Source organism: Coregonus clupeaformis, chromosome 18, assembly GCF_020615455.1.
Source record: "Coregonus clupeaformis isolate EN_2021a chromosome 18, ASM2061545v1, whole genome shotgun sequence".
Lineage (NCBI taxonomy): Eukaryota > Metazoa > Chordata > Actinopteri > Salmoniformes > Salmonidae > Coregonus > Coregonus clupeaformis.
Window position 1 is genome coordinate 45,845,363 of NC_059209.1, and position 23,115 is coordinate 45,868,477.

At 42.1% G+C, this 23,115-nt stretch overlaps 1 protein-coding gene across 1 annotated transcript; it reads left to right on the top strand.

The window, feature by feature from the left end:
- Window positions 1-2,915: 2,915 nt before the first annotated feature.
- Window positions 2,916-22,834, top strand: LOC121530855 (serine/threonine-protein phosphatase 2A 55 kDa regulatory subunit B alpha isoform). The gene is made up of 10 exons (XM_041836145.2): window positions 2,916-3,206; window positions 3,718-3,795; window positions 13,634-13,731; window positions 13,859-14,024; window positions 14,215-14,327; window positions 14,463-14,640; window positions 14,923-15,087; window positions 15,352-15,521; window positions 15,854-15,945; window positions 19,727-22,834. Exons 1-10 carry the CDS (start codon window positions 3,200-3,202, stop codon window positions 20,001-20,003), a joined length of 1,344 nt encoding a protein of 447 aa, XP_041692079.1. The 5' UTR covers window positions 2,916-3,199; the 3' UTR covers window positions 20,004-22,834.
- The last annotated feature ends 281 nt before the right edge of the window (window positions 22,835-23,115 follow it).

A 23,115-nucleotide genomic window follows, 5' to 3' on the forward strand; every position in this document is an offset into this window, starting at 1 on the left:
GGATAATTCATAGATTTGACCACATGAGATTGGGGTATTGCAGATTACAACCAGTCAGGGGTATTGTGCAGGAGAAACATTATGCAGCCATTCTAATGTCCAAGAGAGTAGGCTTACAGGCAACAGTCTTAGTCATGTTATCTGTCAGATTTTACCACAAGGAAAACATACATCACCACACTTTGAAGCAAACAAATAATACAATGCAATTGGTGGAATCAAACTCATGAATATGATTTAGGCATATGTTTTATCATTGTACAGCAAAGAGCAATTGTCCAAGCTGGAAATGAACTGGAGCAAATATAGATTCCACATATAAGTAACATGCTTTTTGAGTCTATAGCCTACCCTTTCTTTGATAACCTTAGTGAAATGTTATGAAGGAGAGCCTCCTGGATTGAAAAAGTATATGACATGGATACTGGGTGGCATCCATGTTACTATGGTACACACAGCTTTTACTTACTAGGGTAAGGTAGAGCTGTGTAGAAGTGTTTTTTTGCCCTCTTTATCAAAATATGCAGGTTGCCTGCCAGGCATAGAAGAACCAGTTTGGAGACATATATTACATGTTACATTATTGCCATCTTGTGGTTGAAGTTGTTCTATTTTCTCCCTGATGGATATAAGGAATCAGGATAATGGGTTACGGTTCATCCCATCTGATATATTATATATAAAGCCTTTGACTAATAGTTTAATTTATTTACCCACATTCATTTAAATCAGTGGAATGTTTGGAATGTTGTTGTTCACCACACCATTAAAATACCATGAATAACATTAAACAATAAAATAGGGTTGTTCCATTTGATTTAAATAACTTTCTGACCACACCCCTTTTGATAGGAACAAAACGTTCCATACATTTTTGCCCATGGTAGAAGTTCCTTTATGGACCTGAATGCCAAAACATTTAGAAGATAGAGGTGCTCAAAGTTGACCCGTATGCCATGAGACATAATTGTCTTTATCAGAACGGTTGAGTTAGATATCGTTTAAAAGCTTACAAACAGGGTCGTCAAACAATTTTATAATTTCTTGTTTTTTTTATAAAATGTGGTCTTTTTATTTAACCTTTAACATCAATTATCTAAAAACACGTAAACTCAACAACAACAAAAAAACAATTTCTGCATATGTTTTAGTTTAGACCCTATTATTTTACATCATCTGAGGTGTTTGTGTTGTGCCCCCCATCGATAGAGACACAGCATACTCTTGAATACAGGGTGGGCGTAATTTCAATCATAGAAATAGAATACATAGAATGGACATATCTATTCAGACCACTGAAATTTAGCTGGTACATCATTACTACCACAAAGATGGCCGTTGGTTAACCCACCATTGAAAGTGCACCTAAATGGGAATGTCTATATTATTATCTATATTTCTATTATTTCAATAGGTTTCCTATGGAAGATTGACAGTATAATTTAAAACTGATATTTTTTCAAGTCAACATTATCTGATATCTGGCCCTCCACCCATCTTTGTGCTACCATTTTAAAGTTAAAATGTAAATGTTATTCCCATTTTAGTACATTTATCAGCCAAAACATGACTTCCACCCTGTATTTCAGTGCATGCTGTGTCTCAACCGATGGCGGCACAACACAAACCACCTCAGATTGTGTAGAATTGGGTTTCAACTACGACATATCCAGAACGCTGCAGCCCGTCTGTTGTTCAACCTTTCCAAGTTCTCTCATGTCACCCCACTCCTCCGCACACTCCACTGGCTTCCAGTTGAGGCTCGCATCTACTACAAGACCATGGTGCTTGCCTACGGAGCTGTGAGGGGAACGGCACCTCCTTACCTTCAGGCTCTGATCAGACCCTACACCCAAACGAGGGCACTACGTTCATCCACCTCTGGCCTGCTAGCCCCACTACCTCTACCGAAGCACAGTTCCCGCTCAGCCCAGTCAAAGCTATTCGCTGCTCTGGCACCCCAATGGTGGAACAAGCTCCCCCCGGACGCCAGGACAGCGGAGTCACTGACCACCTTCCGGAGACACTTGAAACCCTACCTCTTTAAGGAATACCTGGAATAAAAGTAATCCTTCTACCCCCAATAAAAAAAAGTGGTTGGCCCACTGGCTATCATAAATTCAATGCACCAATTTGTAAAGCGCTCTGGATAAGAGCATCTGCTATATGACGTAAATGTAAATATGAGTTTACGCGTGATAGATTTTTGGATAATTGATGCGAATGGCAAACAAAATCCTGATTTATATGTATTTTCTTTATTACGGAATTATACATTTGTTTGACAACCCTATTTGTAAGCTTTTAAATTATATAAAATTAAACCGTTTATCTTTTCCAGTGACGAAGAAAGACATGGCTGTCTCATGCTATGGTGGGGTATGCAAAATGGGTCATCTTTGAGCACTTCTATCTCCTAAATATTTTGGCATTCAGGTCCAAAAAGTAACTTTCTGACCACTTTTACCATGGGCAAATATATATAGAAAGTTTTGTTCAAGTCAAAAGGAGTGCGTTCGAAAGGTGATTGAAATAAAATGGGATGGCCCTATAATGTTACTGCATTTTTAAATCAACACATCATCTCAATACTTTCAGGTATTTAACCCCTAAGGCAAACTCAAGGGGAACCAGATTATTTTATTTGGATGACCTGTTTGAATCATTAGTGGTATTATGTTTGAATGCTTTCCAATGCATTTTTCTGATTGGTGATAGCAAAGTTGGTCGTAAATACTGCTCTTCCTTTCTTGTGAACTATATAGTGGATCCATACTATAGGAGTGGATCACCAACCATTTTGTCAGATCAGTGATTTCGTCAAGGAAAGGAGGAAGGATATTATTTAGTATTCGAAAGGGGCATGTATTGGAAAGGGAATGAATTTAAACTGTTGGGAAGCGCGCACCTGCCTCTCACTGACGTCAGTGCAGGACCAGGTTGCGCCATTTTGAAAGTAGAAGCAGGGAGAGGGAAATAATAGTTGCAAGGTGATCCGAGGAAGCGTTGTTGATTGTCAAAGCATTGCTAAGCAAGATAAGTGACAGGAGAAGTTGAAAATAGTAAGGGAAAAGAGCCACACACTCCATAGCTTCACTTGCACTCTCAGCGAGATTCTGCTTGTACACACCCTAGCCCGGCAAACTGGAAAGATAAGCAAGGGCCCCAACCAAGCCCTCGACAGAGATTCCCTCTCACCATGGCAGGTAAAGTTAACTAGCAAGCTTACAATGTCTGATGCATAAATTGAAGGGGCTTGTTTATCGCCCATAATGTTGCTAAGTTTATATGTATATTGTCCGCTTTCTTGCCATTTGGAGAGAAGCTAGCTAGCTAGCTAGCTAACATTAGCCTCCTCCGAGTTGGGCGTGTACTCTGCATGTTGTCCCGCGTAGCAGATGCTTCCGCTAGATTTAACGTTATAGTAGCTAGCTAACTTCAACAACATTAGCTAACTAGTTATATTAACTAGCTAACTAACTAGCTTTCTATATTTGCTATCACTTTCTCTGTATTGAAGCTACCAAACAATGATGTCAATAAGTTGCTCAATAGTTGTCTTCTCTAATTATGGAAAGTAACGTTAGTCAGTAGATTATAAAAAAGCATGCTCGCTTGCTAACTAGATATAGAAGATTCACATTAATCTTTGACATCAAAGCCATGAATGATGCAGCTTTTGATTTCTAAAGCGTTGCTCTGTTTGTGGGGTTCTAGGAGCCGGCGGCGGGGGCAATGATGTGCAGTGGTGTTTTTCTCAAGTCAAAGGAGCGATTGATGACGATGTGGCTGAAGGTAAGACTGATGATTCAGGCTCTAGACCAGGGTTCTTCAATTCCGGTCCTGGAGGGCCGAAACACTTCTGTTTTTTATTTCTACCTGGTAGTTAATTGCACTCACCTGGTGTCCCAGGTCTGAATTAGCCCCTGATTAGAAGGAGAGGATGAAAAACAGAGGTGTTTCGGCCCTCCAGGACCGGAATTGAAGAACCCTGCTCTAGACAGTTAGCTAGCTACGTTAGTTGATGTAGTCTAGCTTGGGTGCAGTCAATAATGCACTTAGCTTGCTACTGTACAGTGCCTTCAGAAAGTATTGACACCCCGTTACCTTTCCCACATTTTGTTGTGTTACAGCCTGAATTTAAAATGGATGATTTTGAGATTTTGTGCACACAATACCCCATAATGTCAGTGGACTTTTGTATGTAGAACATCTTAGAAATTAATAACTAATTCAAAGCTGAAATATCTTGAGTCAATAAGTATGTAACCCCTTTGTTATGACAAGCCTAAATAAGTACAGGAGTGAAAAAAAAAAAGCATAACAAATCACATAATAATTGGCATGGACTCACTCTGTGCAATAATAGTGTTTAACATGATTTTTTAATAACTACCTCATCTCTGTACCCCACACATAAAATTATCTGTAAGGTCCCTCAATCAAGTAGTGAATTTCAAGCACAAAGACAAGGGAGGTTTTTCAATTCCTTGCAAAGTAGGGCACCGATTGGTAAGATGTGTTTTACAAATCAATACACCCAGTCACTACAAAGATCCAGGCGACCTTCCTAACTCAGTTGCCGAAGAGGAAGGAAACTGATCAGGGATTTCACCAAGCCAATGGTGATTTTAAAACAGTTAGAGTTTAATGGTTGTGATAGGAGAAACTGAGGATGGTTCAACAACATTGTATACTGAACAAAAATATAAACGCAACATACAACAATTTAAACGATTTTACTGAGTTACAGTTCGTATAAGGAAATTAGTCAATTGAAATAAATTAATTATGCCCTAATCTATGGATTTCATATGACTGGGCAGGGACGCAGCCATGGGTGGGTTTGGGAGGGCATAGGCCCACCCACTTGGGAGCCAGGCCCACCCACTGGGGAGCCAGGCCCAGCCAATCAGAATGAGATTTTCCCCACAAAAGGGCTTTATTACAGGCAGAAATACTCCTCCGTTTCATCAGCTGTGCGGGTGGCTGGTCTCAGATGATCCCGCAGGTGAAGAAGCCGGATGTGGAGATCCTGGGATGGCGTGGTTACAAGTGGTCTGCGGTTGTGAGGCCGGTTGGACGTACCGCCAAATTCTCTAAAACGACGTTGGTAGAGAAATTAACATTACATTCTCTGGCAACAGTTCTTGTGGACATTCCTGCAGTCAGCATGCCAACTGCACGCTTCCTCAAAACTTGAGACATCTGTGTCATTGTGTTGTGTGACAAAACAGCACATTTTAGAGTGGCCTTTTATTGTCCCCAGCACAAGGTGCACCTGTGTAATGATCATGCTGTTTAATTAGCTTCTTGATATGCTTCTTGAAGTTTGTGCACATAATTTGAGACAAATAAGCTTTTTGTGAGTATGGAACATTTCTGGGATCTTTTATTTCAGCTCATGAAACATGGGACCAACACTTTACACTTTTTTTATATTTTTGTTCAGTATACTTACTCCACAATACAAACCTAAATTACAGAATGAAAAGAAGAGAGCCTGTATAGTATAAAAGTTTTTGTCCTGAATACAATCAAATTGTATTTGTTACATGCTTCGTAAACAACAGGTGTAGACTAACAGTGAAATGCTTACTTACGGGACCTTCCCAACAATGCAGAGAGAAATAATAGAAAAATAATAACACAGGGAATAAATACACAATGAGTAACGATAACTTGGCTATATACACGGGGTGCCAGTACCGAGTCGATGTGCAGGGGTACGAGGTAATTTTGAGGTAGTTATGTATATATAGGTAGGGATAAAGTGACTATACAACAGGATAGATTAACAGTAACAGCAGCGTATGTGATGGGTTAAAAGAGTTGGTGCAAAAAGGGTCAATGCAGATAGTCCGGCTAGCTATTGGTTAACTATTTAACTAACAATTTAGCAGTCTTATGGCTTGGGTTTAGAAGCTGTTCAGGGTCCTGTTGGTTCCAGACTTGGTGCATCGGTACCACTTGCTGTGCGGTATCAGAGAGAAGTCTATGGTTGTTTTCACACTTGTTCCCTTTCAGACAGTTTTTGTGAACTCAGTGCCCCTGAAGCAAACCAAGAAAATCTCGAGAGGTGGTCTGAGTTCGGTTCGCTTGAATTCCGTGGTCCGGTTCCCGTTTTTTAGGGTAATGTGAACACAAAGCTCCCCAGGTTCACTTGTCATTATTCCTGCACCACACACAAGACTTCTGCAACACCGTTTCCCCTGCCATAACCCCTCACATTGGTGCCACAAAAGATAGAAGATGATGTGCAGCGGCGTATTCATTACGCCAATTCTGTTGAAAAAACATTTTTATTAATGGAAGCAGCTACCTGAATTTGTCCAATAGAAACTCTGGTTTTAGTTAACTTTTTGGCTAATGATTACACCCCAGATTCACGTAAAAACGTGCGGTTTTTGGATATTGATTAGCGATTGTCAAGGATGCACAGAAATTCCAAAATATGTGTGGAGTTTTTAGTTCAGATTATTTGTTCGCAAGATGTGATCTACAGGCTAAGAGAGCTTCATAAGATGTTTATTCGATCGTGGGGTTTAAATAGTGTGAGAAGATGACATATTTAGTGAGATTCACAACAGGGTACAAAATCAATTCTAGCTCTTATAGGGGCAGTAGCATAAATTGGGTGTACAATTTTCAATGACAGCATTATTTAATCTGCAGTTAATCTTCTGCTATTTATTCTGTTACCAATAATACAGTGAGGGGAAAAAAGTATTTGATCCCCTGCTGATTTTGTACGTTTGCCCACTGACAAAAAATGATCAGTCTATCATTTTAATGGTAGGTTTATTTGAACAGTGAGAGAGAATAACAACAAAAAAATCCAGAAAAAAACAAGTGTCAAAAATGTTATGAATTGATTTGCATTTTAATGAGGGAAATAAGTATTTGACCCCCTCTCAATCAGAAAGATTTCTGGCTCCCAGGTGTCTTTTTTATACAGGTAACGAACTGAGATTAGGAGCACGCTCTTAAAGGGAGTGCTCCTAATCTCAGTTTGTTACCTGTATAAAAGACACCTGTCCACAGAAGCAATCAATCAATCAATCAGATTCCAAACTCTCCACCATGGCCAAGACCAAAGAGCTCTCCAAGGATGTCAGGGACAAGATTGTAGACCTACACAAGGCTGGAATGGGCTACAAGACCATCGCCAAGCAGCTTGGTGAGAAGGTGACAACAGTTGGTGCGATTATTCGCAAATGGAAGAAACACAAAAGAACTGTCAATCTCCCTCGGCCTGGGGCTCCATGCAAGATCTCACCTCGTGGAGTTGCAATGATCATGGGAACGGTGAGGAATCATCACAGAACTACACGGGAGGATCTTGTCAATGATCTCAAGGCAGCTGGGACCATAGTCACCAAGAAAACAATTGGTAACACACTACGCAGTGAAGGACTGAAATCCTGTAGCGCCCGCAAGTTCCCCCTGCTCAAGAAAGCACATATACAGGCCCGTCTGAAGTTTGCCAATGAACATCTGAATGATTCAGAGGAGAACTGGGTGAAAGTGTTGTGGTCAGATGAGACCAAAATGGAGCTCTTTGGCATCAACTCATCTCGCCGTGTTTGGAGGAGGAGGAATGCTGCCTATGACCCCAAGAACACCATCCCCACCGTCAAACATGGAGGTGGAAACATTATGCTTTGGGGGTGTTTTTCTGCTAAGGGGACAGGACAACTTCACCGCATCAAAGGGACGATGGACAGGGCCATGTACCGTCAAATCTTGGGTGAGAACCTCCTTCCCTCAGCCAGGGCATTGAAAATGGGCCGTGGATGGGTATTCCAGCATTTTGATGCAATGGCTTGTCCTGCACTTTGTAAAAACCCAGAGTTCATTGGGTGAATGTTGGGGAAAAAATCTTGGTTCCTTTCTAAACAGCAATGTGAATGCAAAGAGGACTCGGACCACCAAATAAGTGAAGTGGCCTGGCAAAAGAGTTGAGTCCTCATTCAAAGGCAAGGGCAGTGTGAATACAAAGATAACTGAGTTATTTAGCTTATTTCTTACCCCAGAGTTTAATTTAAAGAAGACTGAGATCGGTTATTTTAAAGAGGACTATATGTGAAAACACCCTATAACTTGGGTGGCTGGAGTCTTTGACAGTTTTTAGGGCCTTCCTCTGACACCGCATGGTATAGACGTCCTGGATGGCAGGGAGCTCGGACCCAGTGATGTACTAGGCCGTACACACTACCCTCTGTAGCGCCTTGCGGCCGGATGCCAAGCAGTTGCCGTACCAAGCGGTGATGCAGCCAGTCAAGATGCTCTCAATGGTGCAGCTGTAAAAAAATTTGAGTGTCTAAGGGCCCATGCCAAATATTTGCTGCCTCCTGAGGGGGAAGAGGTGTTGTCGTGCCTTCTTCACGACTGTGTTGGTGTGTGTGGACCGTGATGTGAACCCAGAGGAATTTGGAAGTTCTCGACCTGCTCCACTACAGCCCCTTCGATGTGGATGGGGGGCCTGCTTGGCCCTCCGCTTCCTGTAGTCCACGATCAGATCCTTTGTCTTGCTGATTTTGAGAGAGAGGTGGTTGTCCTGGCACCACACTACCAGGTCTCTGACCACAACCCTGTAGGCCGTCTCATCATCATCAGTGATCAGGCCTACCACCGTTGTGTCGTCTACAAACTTAATGATGGTGTTCGAGTCGTGGGTGAACAGGGAGTACAGGGGGGGACTAAGCACACACCCCTGAGGGGCCCCTGTGTTGGGGGTCAGCGTGGCAGATGTGTTGCCTACCGTCACCACCTGGGGGCGGCCCTTTAGGAAGTCCATGATCCAGTTGCAGAGGGAGGTGTTTAATCCTATAGTCCTTAGCTTAGTGATGAGCTTAGTGAGAGCACTGTGGTGTTGAACACTGAGCTGTAGTCAATTAACAGCATTCTCACGTAGGTGTTCCTTTTTGACCAGGTGGGAAAGGGCTGTGGATCTGTTGGGGCGGTATGCAAATTGGAGTGGGTCTGGTATGAATGTGTTGATGTGAGCCATGACCACCCTTTCAAAGCATTTCATGACTACAGATGTGAGTGCTACGGGGCGATAGTCATTTCGACAGGTTACCTTGCCATTCTTGGGCACAGGGACTATGGTGGTCTGCTTGAAACATGTAGGTGTTACAGACTGGGTCAGGGAGAGTTTGAAAATGTCAGTGAAGATACTTGCCAGCTGGTAATCCGTCTGCCCTGCGGCCTTGTGAATGTTAACCTGTTTAAAGGTCTTACTCACATCGGCTACGGAGAGCATGATAACACAGTCGTCCGGAACAGCTGGTGCTCTCACTATGGTTCATTGTTGCTAGCCTCGAAGCGAACATAGAAGGTATTTAGCTCATCTGGGAGGCTTGGTTTCCCTTTGTAACCTGTGATAGTTTGCAAGCCCTGCCACATCCGACGAGCGTCAGAGCCGGTGTAGTAGGATTCAATCTTGGTCCTGTATTGACGCTTTGCCTGTTTGATGGTTGGTCGTAGTGCGTAGCGGGATTTCTTATAAGCATCCGGATTAGTGTCCCGCTATTTGAAAGCGGCAGCTCTAGCCTTTAGCTCAGTGTGGATGTTGCCTGTAATCCGTGGCTTCTGTTTGGGATATGTACGTACGGTACTGTTGGGACGACGTTGTTGATGCACTTATTAATGAATCCCGTAACATATTCCAGTTTGTGCTAGCGAAACAGTTATGAAGCTTAGCATACGCTTCATTGGACCACTTCCGTATTGCGCGCGTCACTGGTATTTCCTGTTTTGAGTTTTTTTGTTTGTAAGCAGGAATCAGGAGGATAGAGTTATAGTCAGATTTGCCAAATGGAGTGCAAGGGAGAGCTTTGTATGCGTCTCTGTGTGTGGCGTGAAGTTGAACTAGTGTTTTTCGCCTCTAGTTGCACAGGTGACATGCTGGTAGAAATGAGGTACAACTGATTTCAGTTTTCCTGCAATAAAGTCACTGGCCACTAGGAGCGCCGCCTCTGGGTGAGCATTTTCTTGTTTGCTTATGGCCCTATACAGCCCATTGAGTGCGGTCTTAGTGCCAGCATCAGTTTGTGGTGGTAAATAGCCAGCTATGAAAAATATAGATAACTCTCTTGGTAAATAGTATGGTCTACAGCTTATCATGAAGTATTCTAACTCAGGTGAGCAGAACCTCGAGACTTCCTTAATATTAGAGATGGCGCACCAGTTGTTGTTGACAAAAAGACACACACCCGCCTCCCCGGAGCTTCCCCGACGCCTCCATTCTGTCATGTTGATGTATAGAAAAAACTGCTAGATTTATATTGACCATTTCCTTGTTCAGCTACGACTTGCCACGACTCTGAGAGACATGGGATAGTACAGTTCTTCAGATCACGTTGATAGGATAGTCTCGAACGGAGCTCATCCAGTTTATTCTCCAGTGATTGCACATTCGCTAATAGAACGGAGGGTAGAGCCGACGTATCCACACCAGCGTAGTCTCGTCTGGTATCCCGCACGCCGGCGTCTATAGCGCCGTCTCCTCCTCCTCCTCCTCCTTCGAGTGTCGGGGATTTGGGCCTGGTCCGGGATAATCAATATCTTTCACCTCCGACTCATTGAAGTAGAAGTCCTCATCCAAATCTAAGTTAGTGATAGCTGTTCAGATGTCCACAAGCTATTTTCGGTCATAGCAAACGATGGCGGAAACATTATGTACAAAAGATCAGTGGGGGGAAAAAACAATAGCACGATTGGTCAGGAGCCTGTAAAACGGACTCTATTCCCTCCAGCGCCATTCTACAACAAAGCGGTATGTTCGGGGCAAATCCAACACATCGCTGAGTACCACTCTTCATATTCTCAACCATGGCGGTGGCTGCATCATGTTATGGGTATGCTTGTTTTCAGCAAGGACTAGGGAGTTTTTTTTTTATTATAAAAAGAAAAGGAATCCAGCTATAAGTACAGGCAAAATCCTAGAAAACCTGGTTCAGTCTGCTTTTCAACAGACACTGGGAGACAAATTCACCTTTTCAGCAGGACGATAAACTAAAACACAAGGCCAAATCTACACTGGAGTTGCTTACCAAGATGACATTGAATGTTCCTGAGTGGCCTGGTTACAGTTTTGACTTAAATCAGCTTAAAGATCTATGGCAAGACTTGAAAATGGCTGTCTAGCAATGATCAACGATCAACTTGACAGAGCTTGAATAATTTAAAAAAGAATCATGGGCAAATATTGTACATTCCTTAGAGACTTACCCAAAAAGACTCACAGCTGTAATTGCCGCCAAAGGTGGTTCTACAAAGTATTAACTCAGGGATGTGAATACTAATGTAAATAAGATTTCTGTATTCATTTTCAATAAATGTGCAAAAAGTTATAATAACATGTTTTCATTTTGTCATTATGGGGTATGGTACACTACCAGTCAGAAGTTTGGACACCTACTCATTCAAGGGTTTTTCTTTATTTTTACTATTTTTTACATTGTAGAATAATAGTGAAGACATCAAAACTATGAAATAACACGTATGGAATCATGTAGTAAACAAAAAAGTGTTTAACAAATCAAAAAAAAAATATATATATATATATATATATATATTTGCCTTGATGACAGCTTTGCACACTCTTGGCATTCTCTCAACCAGCTACACCTGGAATGCTTTTCCAGCAGTCTTGAAGGAGTTCCCACATATGCTGAGCACTTGTTGGCTGCTTTTTCTTCACTCTGCGGTCCGTCTCATCCCAAACCATCTGAATTGGGTTGAGGTCGGGGGATTGTGGAGGCCAGGTCATCTGATGCAGCCCTTACACAGCCTGGAGGTGTATTGAGTCATTGTCCTGTTGAAAAACAAATCATAGTCCCACTAAGCCCAACCCAGATGGGATGGTGTATCACTGCAGAATGCTGTGGTAGCCATGCTGGTTAAGTGTGCCTTGAATTCTAAATAAATCACAGTCAGTGTCCCCAGCAAAGCACCATAACACCACCTCCTCCATGCTTTACGGTGGGAAATACACATGCGGAGATCATCCATTCACCTACTCTGCGTCTCACAAAGACACGGCGGTTGGAACCAAAAATCTCAAATTTGGACTCCAGACCAAAGGACACATTTCCACCGGTCTAATGTCCATTGCTCGTGTTTCTTGTCCCAAGCAGGTCTCTTCTTATTATTGGTGTCCTTTAGTAGTGGTTTCTTTGCAGCAATTTGACAATGAAGGCCTGATTCACACAGTCCCCTCTGAACAGTTGATGTTGAGATGTCTGTTACTTGAACTCTGTGAAGCATTTATTTGGGCTGCAATTTCTGAGGCTAGTAACTCTAATGAACTTATCCTCTGCAGCAGAGGTAACTCTGGGTCTTCATGAGAGCCAGTTTCATCATAGCGCTTGTTGGTTTTTACAACTGCACTTGAAGAAACTTTCAAAGTTCTTGAAATGTTCCGTATTGACTGACCTTCATGTCTTAAATAATGATGGACTGTCGTTTCTCTTTGCTTATTTGAGCTGTTCTTGCCATAATATGGACTTGGTATTTTACCAAATAGGGCTATCTTCTGGCTATCATCAACTACAATGTAGAACATTGTGAAAAATAAAGAAAACCCTGGAATGAGTAGGTGTCCAAACTTGTGACTGTTACTGTATGTAGATAGAATATTTTCAATGTCCCAATGGAAAGGTAAGATCATGTTGGGTGATTCTCGTGACTGATCTACAGTGTCAGCCATTACATGCGGTTTTGGTCTGTAGCCTACTTCATCCCATGATGCAGGTAAATAAAGCATTGGTAAAGAGCCAATGGTAACTGTTGTATTTCTACACTTAAACTCATTAAGATGCTGGTACAACCATGGTAATTTTGCTTTTTAAATTGAGAGCTAGTAGCCTACTTGGGTTTCTAGGCTGCATAGACGGTGTGCTTAGTTGCACATAAGATAAAGGGAAATAACTATTAGGTGCATTTTGGCTGACGACCTCCCTTGAAGTGTATGAATAGCTAGAGCTGAGTGTGCTTGATCGTGTGTGCACATTACAAGATTCTGTTTACAGTACAAGCTTTGCCTGAGAACAAGCATAACAAAACAGATTAGGTCAGAATCTGTGTGTGTGACTGTCCCTTTGTTAATCACACACCTTCAGACATGCAAAAGCAAGACTCAGACAGTGGCTCTGTGGGTTATGCAACAGTTTTCATGCTGCTGCAAAATAGTTTATTTCTGCTTGTTTCCTTTCCCCTTTGTCTGTTTCTATTAGAAGTGTGGGGAGGCGGTGTGTGGCTGTGGGGGATAGCATTACCCTACACTCTCAGGCTTGTGCCAACCTCAGTCAACAAGGGAGAGTTTGTTGAGTTGAGCTAAAGGCAGCGAGATGAGAATTCTATGGAAGTGGTTCGCTGCAGATGCTATATTTGTTTTACGTTTTCACTCTGGGGTGGTTAAGTACAGCTTGCTTTCCACAGCTTCACAAAATCAGATGTAGGCTACTAGTACTAGGCTCAGTAGTTTTGAAATCAGTGCGCCACAGCAGGGAGCTAGATGCATGGCAAAATGGATAGTTACCCCCCAAAACATTACAAATGTTGATACTTCTATTATTTTGCAATAAGCAATTGAACTTACTAATTACCATGTTATTTGTGACAGCTGACATCATATCCACTGTGGAATTCAATCACTCTGGGGAGCTACTAGCCACTGGGGACAAGGGGGGCCGCGTTGTCATCTTTCAGCAGGAGCTAGAGGTAAGTGGAGGTTACTGCTCAACACAGTCCACTATAATTAAGCACTTGACAGAGTCGTCTCAGTAGTATATTTATTTTTGACATGATTGGACCCAGAATCTGCGTTGTGCATGTTGTCATTGAGCAGAGTAAGAGCCAGCCACAGTGCCGTGGAGAGTACAATGTTTACAGCACCTTCCAGAGCCACGAGCCTGAGTTCGACTACTTGAAGAGCCTTGAGATCGAGGAGAAGATCAACAAGATCCGGTGGCTGCCTCAGAAGAACGCTGCACAGTTCCTCTTGTCCACGAATGGTCAGTAGAGCAGTGTGTGCATGTAGCCTTACCCTTCCTAGCCCTTTCCTCTGTTGGAGATGGGGGGGGGAACTCTAGATAAGCTGTTCATTATATTGACTCATTTGTACGTTTTGAATAGGAGAGGGAGCAACGGAAATATATTGCTGATGCAGAAGCAGCATTGACATACATGTGTGCTGTCTTGCAGATAAAACTATAAAGCTGTGGAAAATCAGTGAACGGGACAAGAGACCAGAGGGGTACAACCTGAAGGAAGAGGATGGGCGTTACAGAGACCCCACCACCGTCACAAAACTACGGGTGTGTAGACCTTCACGTACATATACCCTACACACTCAGAGACCCCAACATTGACTCATCCTATACACTACACACAAAACTCATACACCTGGCTAGAGAGAACCTGCTAAATCTCCTCCTTCCTCTTCACCATAGGTCCCAGTGTTTCAGCCCATGGACCTGATGGTGGAGGCCAGTCCCAGACGAGTGTTTGCTAATGCACACACCTACCACATCAACTCCATCTCGGTCAACAGCGACTGTGAGACCTACCTGTCTGCCGATGACCTTCGCATCAACCTCTGGAACCTGGAGATCACTGACCGCAGCTTTAGTATCCTCTCTGTGTTTGGTCCCCATCACTTTTCCTTTCAGTCTGTCTAATGAGCACTTCAGAAGGTCCTCTTGGTGATCTTGTTCCATCTTGATGTAATGCTTAAATTTTTTTTTATTATGCATTGAGTTTGCTTGGATAGCACTGTAACCAATTTTAATGAGATAGTTCAACAACGCACAATTAAAGAAATGTTTGGGTCAGAGTAGTTCAGGTGCCCCATTTCTTATCTGTGGTGTCAGAGCGCTTATGTTTTTCCCTTGACCTCACTGACCTCCTTAGACATTGTGGACATCAAGCCAGCTAACATGGAGGAGTTGACAGAGGTGATTACAGCAGCAGAGTTCCATCCTAACCAGTGCAACACCTTTGTCTACAGCAGTAGCAAGGGCACCATCCGGCTCTGTGACATGAGAGCATCAGCTCTCTGTGACCAGCACTCCAAACGTAAGTGGAATGTGACAGTGGAGTCCATGATATTAGTTTCAGACAGAATGCTGTGCCCTGTGGAGACGACTAGTTGGTGACTAAAGTGGCATATTGATTGAAATAACTACATATGTATCCAGTTTTTCGGAGACAGATTAAAAGTACATAAAAGCCCAGCAATTTCAGAGACCTCTGAAGCAGATGCTTCATGAGTGTCCATTCCAGTCATTGACTACTCCAATGAACTGACTGAGCTAGCACACTTCTCCTTGTTTCATTCAGTGTTTGAAGAGCCTGAGGATCCAAGCAACCGCTCATTCTTCTCTGAGATCATCTCCTCCATCTCTGATGTCAAGTTCAGCCACAGTGGGCGCTACATGATGACCAGGGACTACCTCACCGTCAAAATCTGGGACCTCAACATGGAGTCCCGTCCAGTAGAGACTTATCAGGTCAGCTGGTGTCTGTGGCGGGAGATAGTGACATCATGGATGTTGCATCCAAAATTCCATTTGCTTGTCAACTCTAAACTTCTAGTTTGATACATACATCTTCCACTAGGAGAAGATGGTGTGTGTAAATGTGTCCTTTACAAAGGCGCACCTGTCCTGAATTGGTCCCTGTTGTATTTTATGTATTTCTAGCAAAGATACATTCACTTGATTGTTGTATCATTTGTTATCATTTGAAGGTATGCTTATATTAGACTGAACCAATGTGTTTTTTTTTGTGCAAATATTATGTACTCCAGTGTCTTGATTCACTATCATTTTCCTCCCAACAGGTTCATGAATACCTCAGGAGTAAACTGTGCTCACTCTATGAGAATGACTGCATCTTTGATAAGTTTGAGTGCTGCTGGAATGGAAATGACAGGTGAGGCTCGTCAAGTTTTGCCATAAATTCTTAACTTGATGCTGTATCTATGAATTGAGCCTATCCGATATGGGTATTTTGGATCTGATTTTATAGTGGAAATATTCACAATAACCGATATATCTGCCGATGTATTTATTAATATAGCTGGAATGGAAGAAAAAAAAACTTTTTCTGTATAGATTGTGCTTAAAACAGCCCTACAAAGATACTCAGAAAGATGCTCTTAAATTTGAGGAAAGAACATTAATGTAATGGATTTATGATGAATGGTTACTATTAACTTTTGTTTTTGACAAATGAGGCCTTGGGGTTTGCTTATGGTCATTTGGTGTATTCCAAAAGTAGATCATAAATAATACTGCACAGTATGAATGAATCATGATTTATGGAAGTGGATAATTAAACAGTAAGCAAAAATAACATAAAATACAGATAGATTGCTGGATACAGTAGAATCATGCTAAATGATTATGGAAGCTTTGCATTTGTGCCCTAAAAGGTTAAGAGCACCACATAAAGTGTAGGAGCACCAGAAATATTACCTTTTGTTATGGAAAAACTGAAGACTGAGCTGCCTCATGCTAGCCAGCTTGACGACAACATATTTTCAATGTATTGGTATTTATCTGTTTTCATCGATTTGTAGGGCTGTAGCCAATGAATTCTGGTAGGTGTACAGTGAGGGGAAAAAAGTATTTGATCCCCTGCTGATTTTGTACGTTTGTCCACTGACAAAGAAATTATCAGTCTATAATTTTAATGGTAGGTTTATTTGAACAGTGAGAGACAGAATAACAACAACAACATTCAGAAAAAACGCATGTCAAAAATTTTATGAATTGATTTGCATTTTAATGAGGGAAATAAGTATTTGACCCCCTCTCAATCAGAAAGATTTCTGGCTCCCAGGTGTCTTTTATACAGGTAACAAGCTGAGATTAGGAGCACACTCTTAAAGGGAGTGCTCCTAATCTCAGTTTGTTACCTGTATAAAAAACACCTGTCCACAGAAGCAATCAATCAATCAGATTCCAAACTCTCCACCATGGCCAAGACCAAAGAGCTCTCCAAGGATGTCAGGGACAAGATTGTAGACCTACACAAGGCTGGAATGGGCTACAAGACCATCGCCAAACTGCTTGGTGAGAAGGTGACAACAGTTGGTGCGATTATTCGCAAATGGAAGAAACACAAAAGAACTGTCAATCTCCCTCGGCCTGGGGCTCCATGCAAGATCTCACCTCGTGGAGTTGCAATGATCATGGGAACGGTGAGGAATCATCCCAGAACTACACGGGAGGATCTTGTCAATGATCTCAAGGCAGCTGGGACCATAGTCACCAAGAAAACAATTGGTAACACACTACGCCGTGAAGGACTGAAATCCTGCAGTGCCCGCAAGGTCCCCCTGCTCAAGAAAGCACATATACAGGCCCGTCTGAAGTTTGCCGATGAACATCTGAATGATTCAGAGGAGAACTGGGTGAAAGTGTTGTGGTCAGATGAGACCAAAATCGAGCTCTTTGGCATCAACTCAATTTGCCGTGTTTGGAGGAGGAGGAATGCTGTGACCCCAAGAACACCATCCCCACCGTCAAACATGGAGGTGGAAACATTATGCTTTGGGGGTGTTTTTCAGCTAAGGGGACAGGACAACTTCACCGCATCAAAGGGACGATGGACGGGGGCCATGTACCGTCAAATCTTGGGTGAGCACCTCCTTCCCTCAGCCAGGGCATTGAAAATGGGTCGTGGATGGGTATTCCAACATGACAATGACCCAAAACACACGGCCAAGGCAACAAAGGAGTGGCTCAAGAAGAAGCACATTAAGGTCCTGGAGTGGCCTAGCCAGTCTCCAGACCTTAATCCCATAGAAAATCTGTGGAGGGAGCTGAAGGTTCGAGTTGCCAAACGTCAGCCTCGAAACCTTAATAACTTGGAGAAGATCTGCAAAGAAGAGTGGGACAAAATCCCTTCTGAGATGTGTGCAAACCTGGTGGCCAACTACAAGAAACGTCTGACCTCTGATTGCCAACAAGGGTTTTGCCACCAAGTACTAAGTAATGTTTTGCAGAGGGGAGAAATATTTATTTCCCTCATTTAAAATGCAAATCAATTTATAACATTTTTGACATGCGTTTTTCTGGATTTTTTTGTTATTTTCTCTCACTGTTCAAATAAACCTACCATTAAAATTATAGACTGATCGTGTCTTTGTCAGTGGGCAAACGTACAAAATCAGCAGTGGATCAAATACTTTTTTCCCTCACTGTAACTTGAAAGGAAAAACATCAATCAAAAAATGCACCGCTGGCACAGCGCTGCCTCTCGCTCCAAGCGTTGCCTCAGTGAATGGGCCTTGCTCTCCGGCATCCTTGGGACATCCCTACCCCATTGAAGTTGAAATTTAAAATGGTTAGGGTAGGGTTTAGGCTAGGGACGTCCCAAGGATTCCAGATAGCACTAACCCTCAGTGAACTGCGTCAAGTACTCTCACACAGCTAGTTAGCGAGCGCTTGTCGTGGAAATGGGGGTGGCGAAACGTGAATTTGGACCAGTCCTTGACAAGTGACAACCCATACATCAAAACGTAGCAACGAAGCGCTACTTTGTAACCTGATGTTTTTTTTGTCTCTGAAAACATTTGAATGACAGAGGCAGAGCTTGAGGAATACCCTTCGCAAAGAGCAAATATAACACACCAGATTTAGCGGGCTTCACTAAGGGGCTGTAACGTTCACGTTGCCACAGAGTTGAACGTTCTTAGCACATTTTGGCATAGCATCCATTGTTTGTCATGACACCCAACACCCTACCATGACACTTCATGTAACAGTCTATGGCCAGTGTGCGTTTTTGGCACTTTATTGAGCTTGCGAGCTTCTATCTACTCAGCACTCACCGTAGAAGCAGTAGGCCTAACAGTTAGTTCACAGTATTTCACTCTCCTCTCCAACTGGTGTAGTTGCGTTGGGTGATAAGTGTCCAGTCTGTAGCATGCCAAGGCAAGATAGGCTAATAGCCATGTAAAGAGCTCCCTCTTCAGGGCAAATAATGAAATGCCCAAATAATTGTCAGATTCTATGAACAGCTTTTTTCCAGAGCGTTTTCTCCGCGTCTTATATCGGCCCTTTCCGGTGGATTAAACGCCAATACAAATACATCCTTAAAAGGCTCATATTGGTCAGCCTCTAATTATTAATAGCTGTCTGACATTAATCAGGAAGTTGATGCGGTATGATACATTAGATCAATGTTTGATATTGAGGACACTGAATCATCAAAGTAATAGTTGTATTTATTGTAGTGCATAGTCATTTTATGTTCCATTAGGCCTACAGAAGAAGGGTTGTAGCTACTGTAAGATACAGTACATTGGGATTTCCCCTCATCTGAACTTAGCAGCACAGGCCTTTATCAAAGGCTGCCTTTATCTCAGTCAAACAGAACTCAAGGCTCCCCCTTGCATTACGTCTGTAATGGTGGACTCAAGGTGGATCTGTCTGTATTAGCTTGTTGATACATCATGTTTTTTTACTCATTCACCGTACACGTTTAGGTTTCCCATCCCGCACAAAAGCCACTGGATTGCCATTATAAAGACTGTTGTTCCTGTCCCTTGACATCCTTGTATACATTCCACAGTACACTTGAATGTTGTAAGGGCTGATTTAATGAATGTGTTGGCTAGATTCTGTGATTGAAAGACTGATGTGAAACCACGGTCAGTCTGCCACTACCTCTGAGTCTCATTCCACACCCTTGTCCTCCTCAGTGTTGTGATGACAGGCTCGTACAACAACTTCTTCCGGATGTTTGACCGAGGCTACCGGCAGGATGTGACCCTGGAGGCGTCTCGGGAGAGCAGTAAGCCTCGCTCTGTGCTCAAGCCCCGCAAGGTGTGCACAGGTGGGAAACGCAAGAAGGACGAGATCAGTGTAGACAGCCTGGACTTTAACAAGAAGATCCTCCACACGGCCTGGCACCCCCAGGACAACATCATTGCCGTGGCCACCACTAACAACCTCTATATATTTCAGGACAGACTGTAACTAGTATTCAATTAACACTTCATATCCCAGATCCCACTTTAGCCCCACTACTCTGGTCCCCAACACCTCATCTGGAGAAGTGCAGCATAACGCCTCTGTTTTGATGGCTTTCTTAATCTCATTTCCTTTTCAGGGGGCTCCAACAGTACCACACTTCTCCTGCCACATGGCAACTGTTGTCCACTACATCCCAAAGGAAACACTTTTCTAACACTCTAGTCTTTTGGTGGGATATTGTTTATTTTGCTAATTTCCTATGTTGCTCATTTCACGGTTTTGGTGCCACAAGCATTTTTTATATGTACAAGCATTTTTTCTTTAGATAGGGAGTGATTTCAACTGGATTCCCACCCCTACCCCTCTATTGTTGACACACATTACAAAATGCCATTCTGCATTGACCAAATTGGCAAGCTGTCAGCTCTCTGTATTTGTCCCAGGCCGTTTGTCAAGTTGCCAAGTTTCCTCACCCTCATCTTTCACATACAGTACACACTCACTCTTAACATCGATGTAGACACACACACACAAAAGCTCAACTCAGTTGTTGGGTTGGGGTTTGGGAGTAATTTTGAGACTACTATGTAAAATGCACAGTTGTTATTCAATCTGAGACTACAGACAAGGCTTAACAGTCTGGTAAGCACAGTGTCCTTCTCCAGAGGTAACCTGCAGTATGAAGCCGTTGCTTTTCCAAGTAAATAGTAGTGGGCAGAGGTGCTGCAGGCGGCCTAATCTCACATGGAAGGGACTGGTCCCTCTTGCACTTAGCGTGCCACCATGTACAGCTCAGCACAGAGGCTTCAGTGCAGTTATTGTAGGAGAGTATTCAGGCAGAGGCATGCCTTGGCCATATTGTGCTGACCTGCATGACTTGTGTCAGTTTAAATGTGAGAGGCACTCATTTGTACCTCTGCTGCTAAGTTCCATGCATGTGTCTTGACTTATGCTTATGTTTCTTATGAATTGTTAAGGTTTCCCTCTGGATCAAGTTTTTTGTTTGTATGTTTTTTAATGATGTTGTGTACTTCAGATAGGGAATAATCACTATAATTCGTTTATTTTTGTATGAACTAAGACAGAAATATTGATAACATTTAACCCCCTCACACTACTTGGTTTAGTCTGATCACTGTTGTCTGTTAAACTGTAGATTTTGGACTGATCTGTAGACTGAAGGATTACTTGAACTAGTGATATTTAATGTGACTTATTGTATGAGCATTGTGTTAAATTCAAGTGGGCCGCTGGTCTAAATATGGAGTGCATATTAATGTACCATTTAAGAAAGGCTTAATGCATGTTGGATGTCCAAAGAGCAGTCTTTTCAGGTATCGGGGCCACTGCGGACTCATTAGGGGTCATTATCTGAATGTTTTTGTATTTGGGTTACTGTAACTGATATTGACTGGAATGGATTCGGGTGCTTCAGTTTATTTAGCTAGTTCATTTGCGCAAATTGTTTCAACTCAGTTTGTGTGTGCCATGGCTATGTTTTCTAAACATTTGCACTGAGTGAAAGAGAATGAATAATAAATAGGCCATTGTACATTGAGAATGGGAAAGGCATTATCTGTTTTCCCTGCTTCAGTTTGACTGAAGAAACGCTCTTAACCACATTCACTCTGAGGAGAGTCAGGTTGATGGACTAGACAGGTTTACTGACTTATATTTTATGATGAGATGTTTTCTCTTCGATTGTGCATAACAAGTTCTTTATGCAGGAAACAAAAACTGTTAAGTGTATCATTGGATGAAATTACTGGTTAATGTCAGCTCAGGGCATTGGAGACAGTATTTCAAACGTACAGCATGTCCAGCGTTTGTGCTGTATTTAGTTAATGTGGCATTATTTGTTCATTAAGGTTTGGGAGGTTGTCTGTAGTACATTTGTTTATATAAAGACTTGATTGAAGAGATTCCAATTGTGAGCCATTGGATCACAAGTTAGCATTAAGCTTAAGCATTGAGTCTCTCACTAGTAATGCTACCAATAAGCACTATTGCAGACTGTCTGCAGTAAAGGTCATTAGCTCTACTGGTGTTGTCACTTCCTTAGGACTCTGCCTATGTCCTTGTTGAATACTTTGATTTTCTTATGTTTGTTTTGTGGACAGTTTATAATGGCTGTCACTTTGTTAGCTGTTGTGAGAATGTGTCATGACATGAGGAACAAGAGTAGCCTACTGTACATGTTTAGTCATCGTTAAGATGTCAAATGCGCCATAGGAGAAGCCACACGTTATACCCCTAACCCCATACCACTATCACACTCTTGGCATCAGAACATCAAGGATCAGTTACAGTTAAAATGTAGTTGTCAAAATTGGGTTTTAAATTTTTTATTTATTTACCTTCAGTTATTCTGAAGCATCAATACTTGGACACACCTAAACAAAATAAATGAGTACTTTCCCCCAACACACTCCTGTCTTCACAGCTCTTGTGCAAAGCCACCAAATGTCGTTCAGAAGGACCTAATTGCCTTTTTCATAGCAGAGGAAATGAGATAATCAAGTATGTTTCCTGAAGTGTCTGGCGGCTTGTCAGGCAGGAGACTGCTCAGGGGAACTTAAATATAATGTATTCATAGAACTCGCAACAGAATGCACTTTTTTATTTTTGTGAATTTCATTGATTTCTATGTTTTTATTTGTTTTGAGGGGCTCTTGATAAAGATTGTGGGACATTTTGGGTGATAAAAAAAAAAAATCAATACAGCAGTTTTAAAGGTTTACTGTATAGGTCTGTTTGCATTTGTCAAATGGAATAAAATATAGTTTAGATGAATGAGTAATAAAGAATTTCAAAACTGAACTATGAATACAACACTTTTTATAATTCGTTTTGACTATTCTTTCAGATGCTGAGATACGTTGTATTTGTATGTCCTCATAATGTATGTTATCATACAGGAAATTATCTTGGCATTACATACACAAGCAACATTACATTATTTTTTTAAAGAAAGCGAGGAGACCAGAATATTGAGATGCGAAATAAAAGGAATATGCATTGCAAACATACAAAGTCAAATATGATTGGTATTTGTGCTAGACTACACATACTCAATTTGTGCCCAAACAATATGCATTATATTGTTTTCCCTGTT

Coding starts and splice junctions, on each gene's coding strand:
- LOC121530855 (XM_041836145.2), top strand. Junction 14,328..14,462: donor CCACCGTCACAAAACTACGG/GTGTGTAGACCT, acceptor TCTTCACCATAG/GTCCCAGTGTTTCAGCCCAT. Junction 15,946..19,726: donor TGCTGGAATGGAAATGACAG/GTGAGGCTCGTC, acceptor TGTCCTCCTCAG/TGTTGTGATGACAGGCTCGT.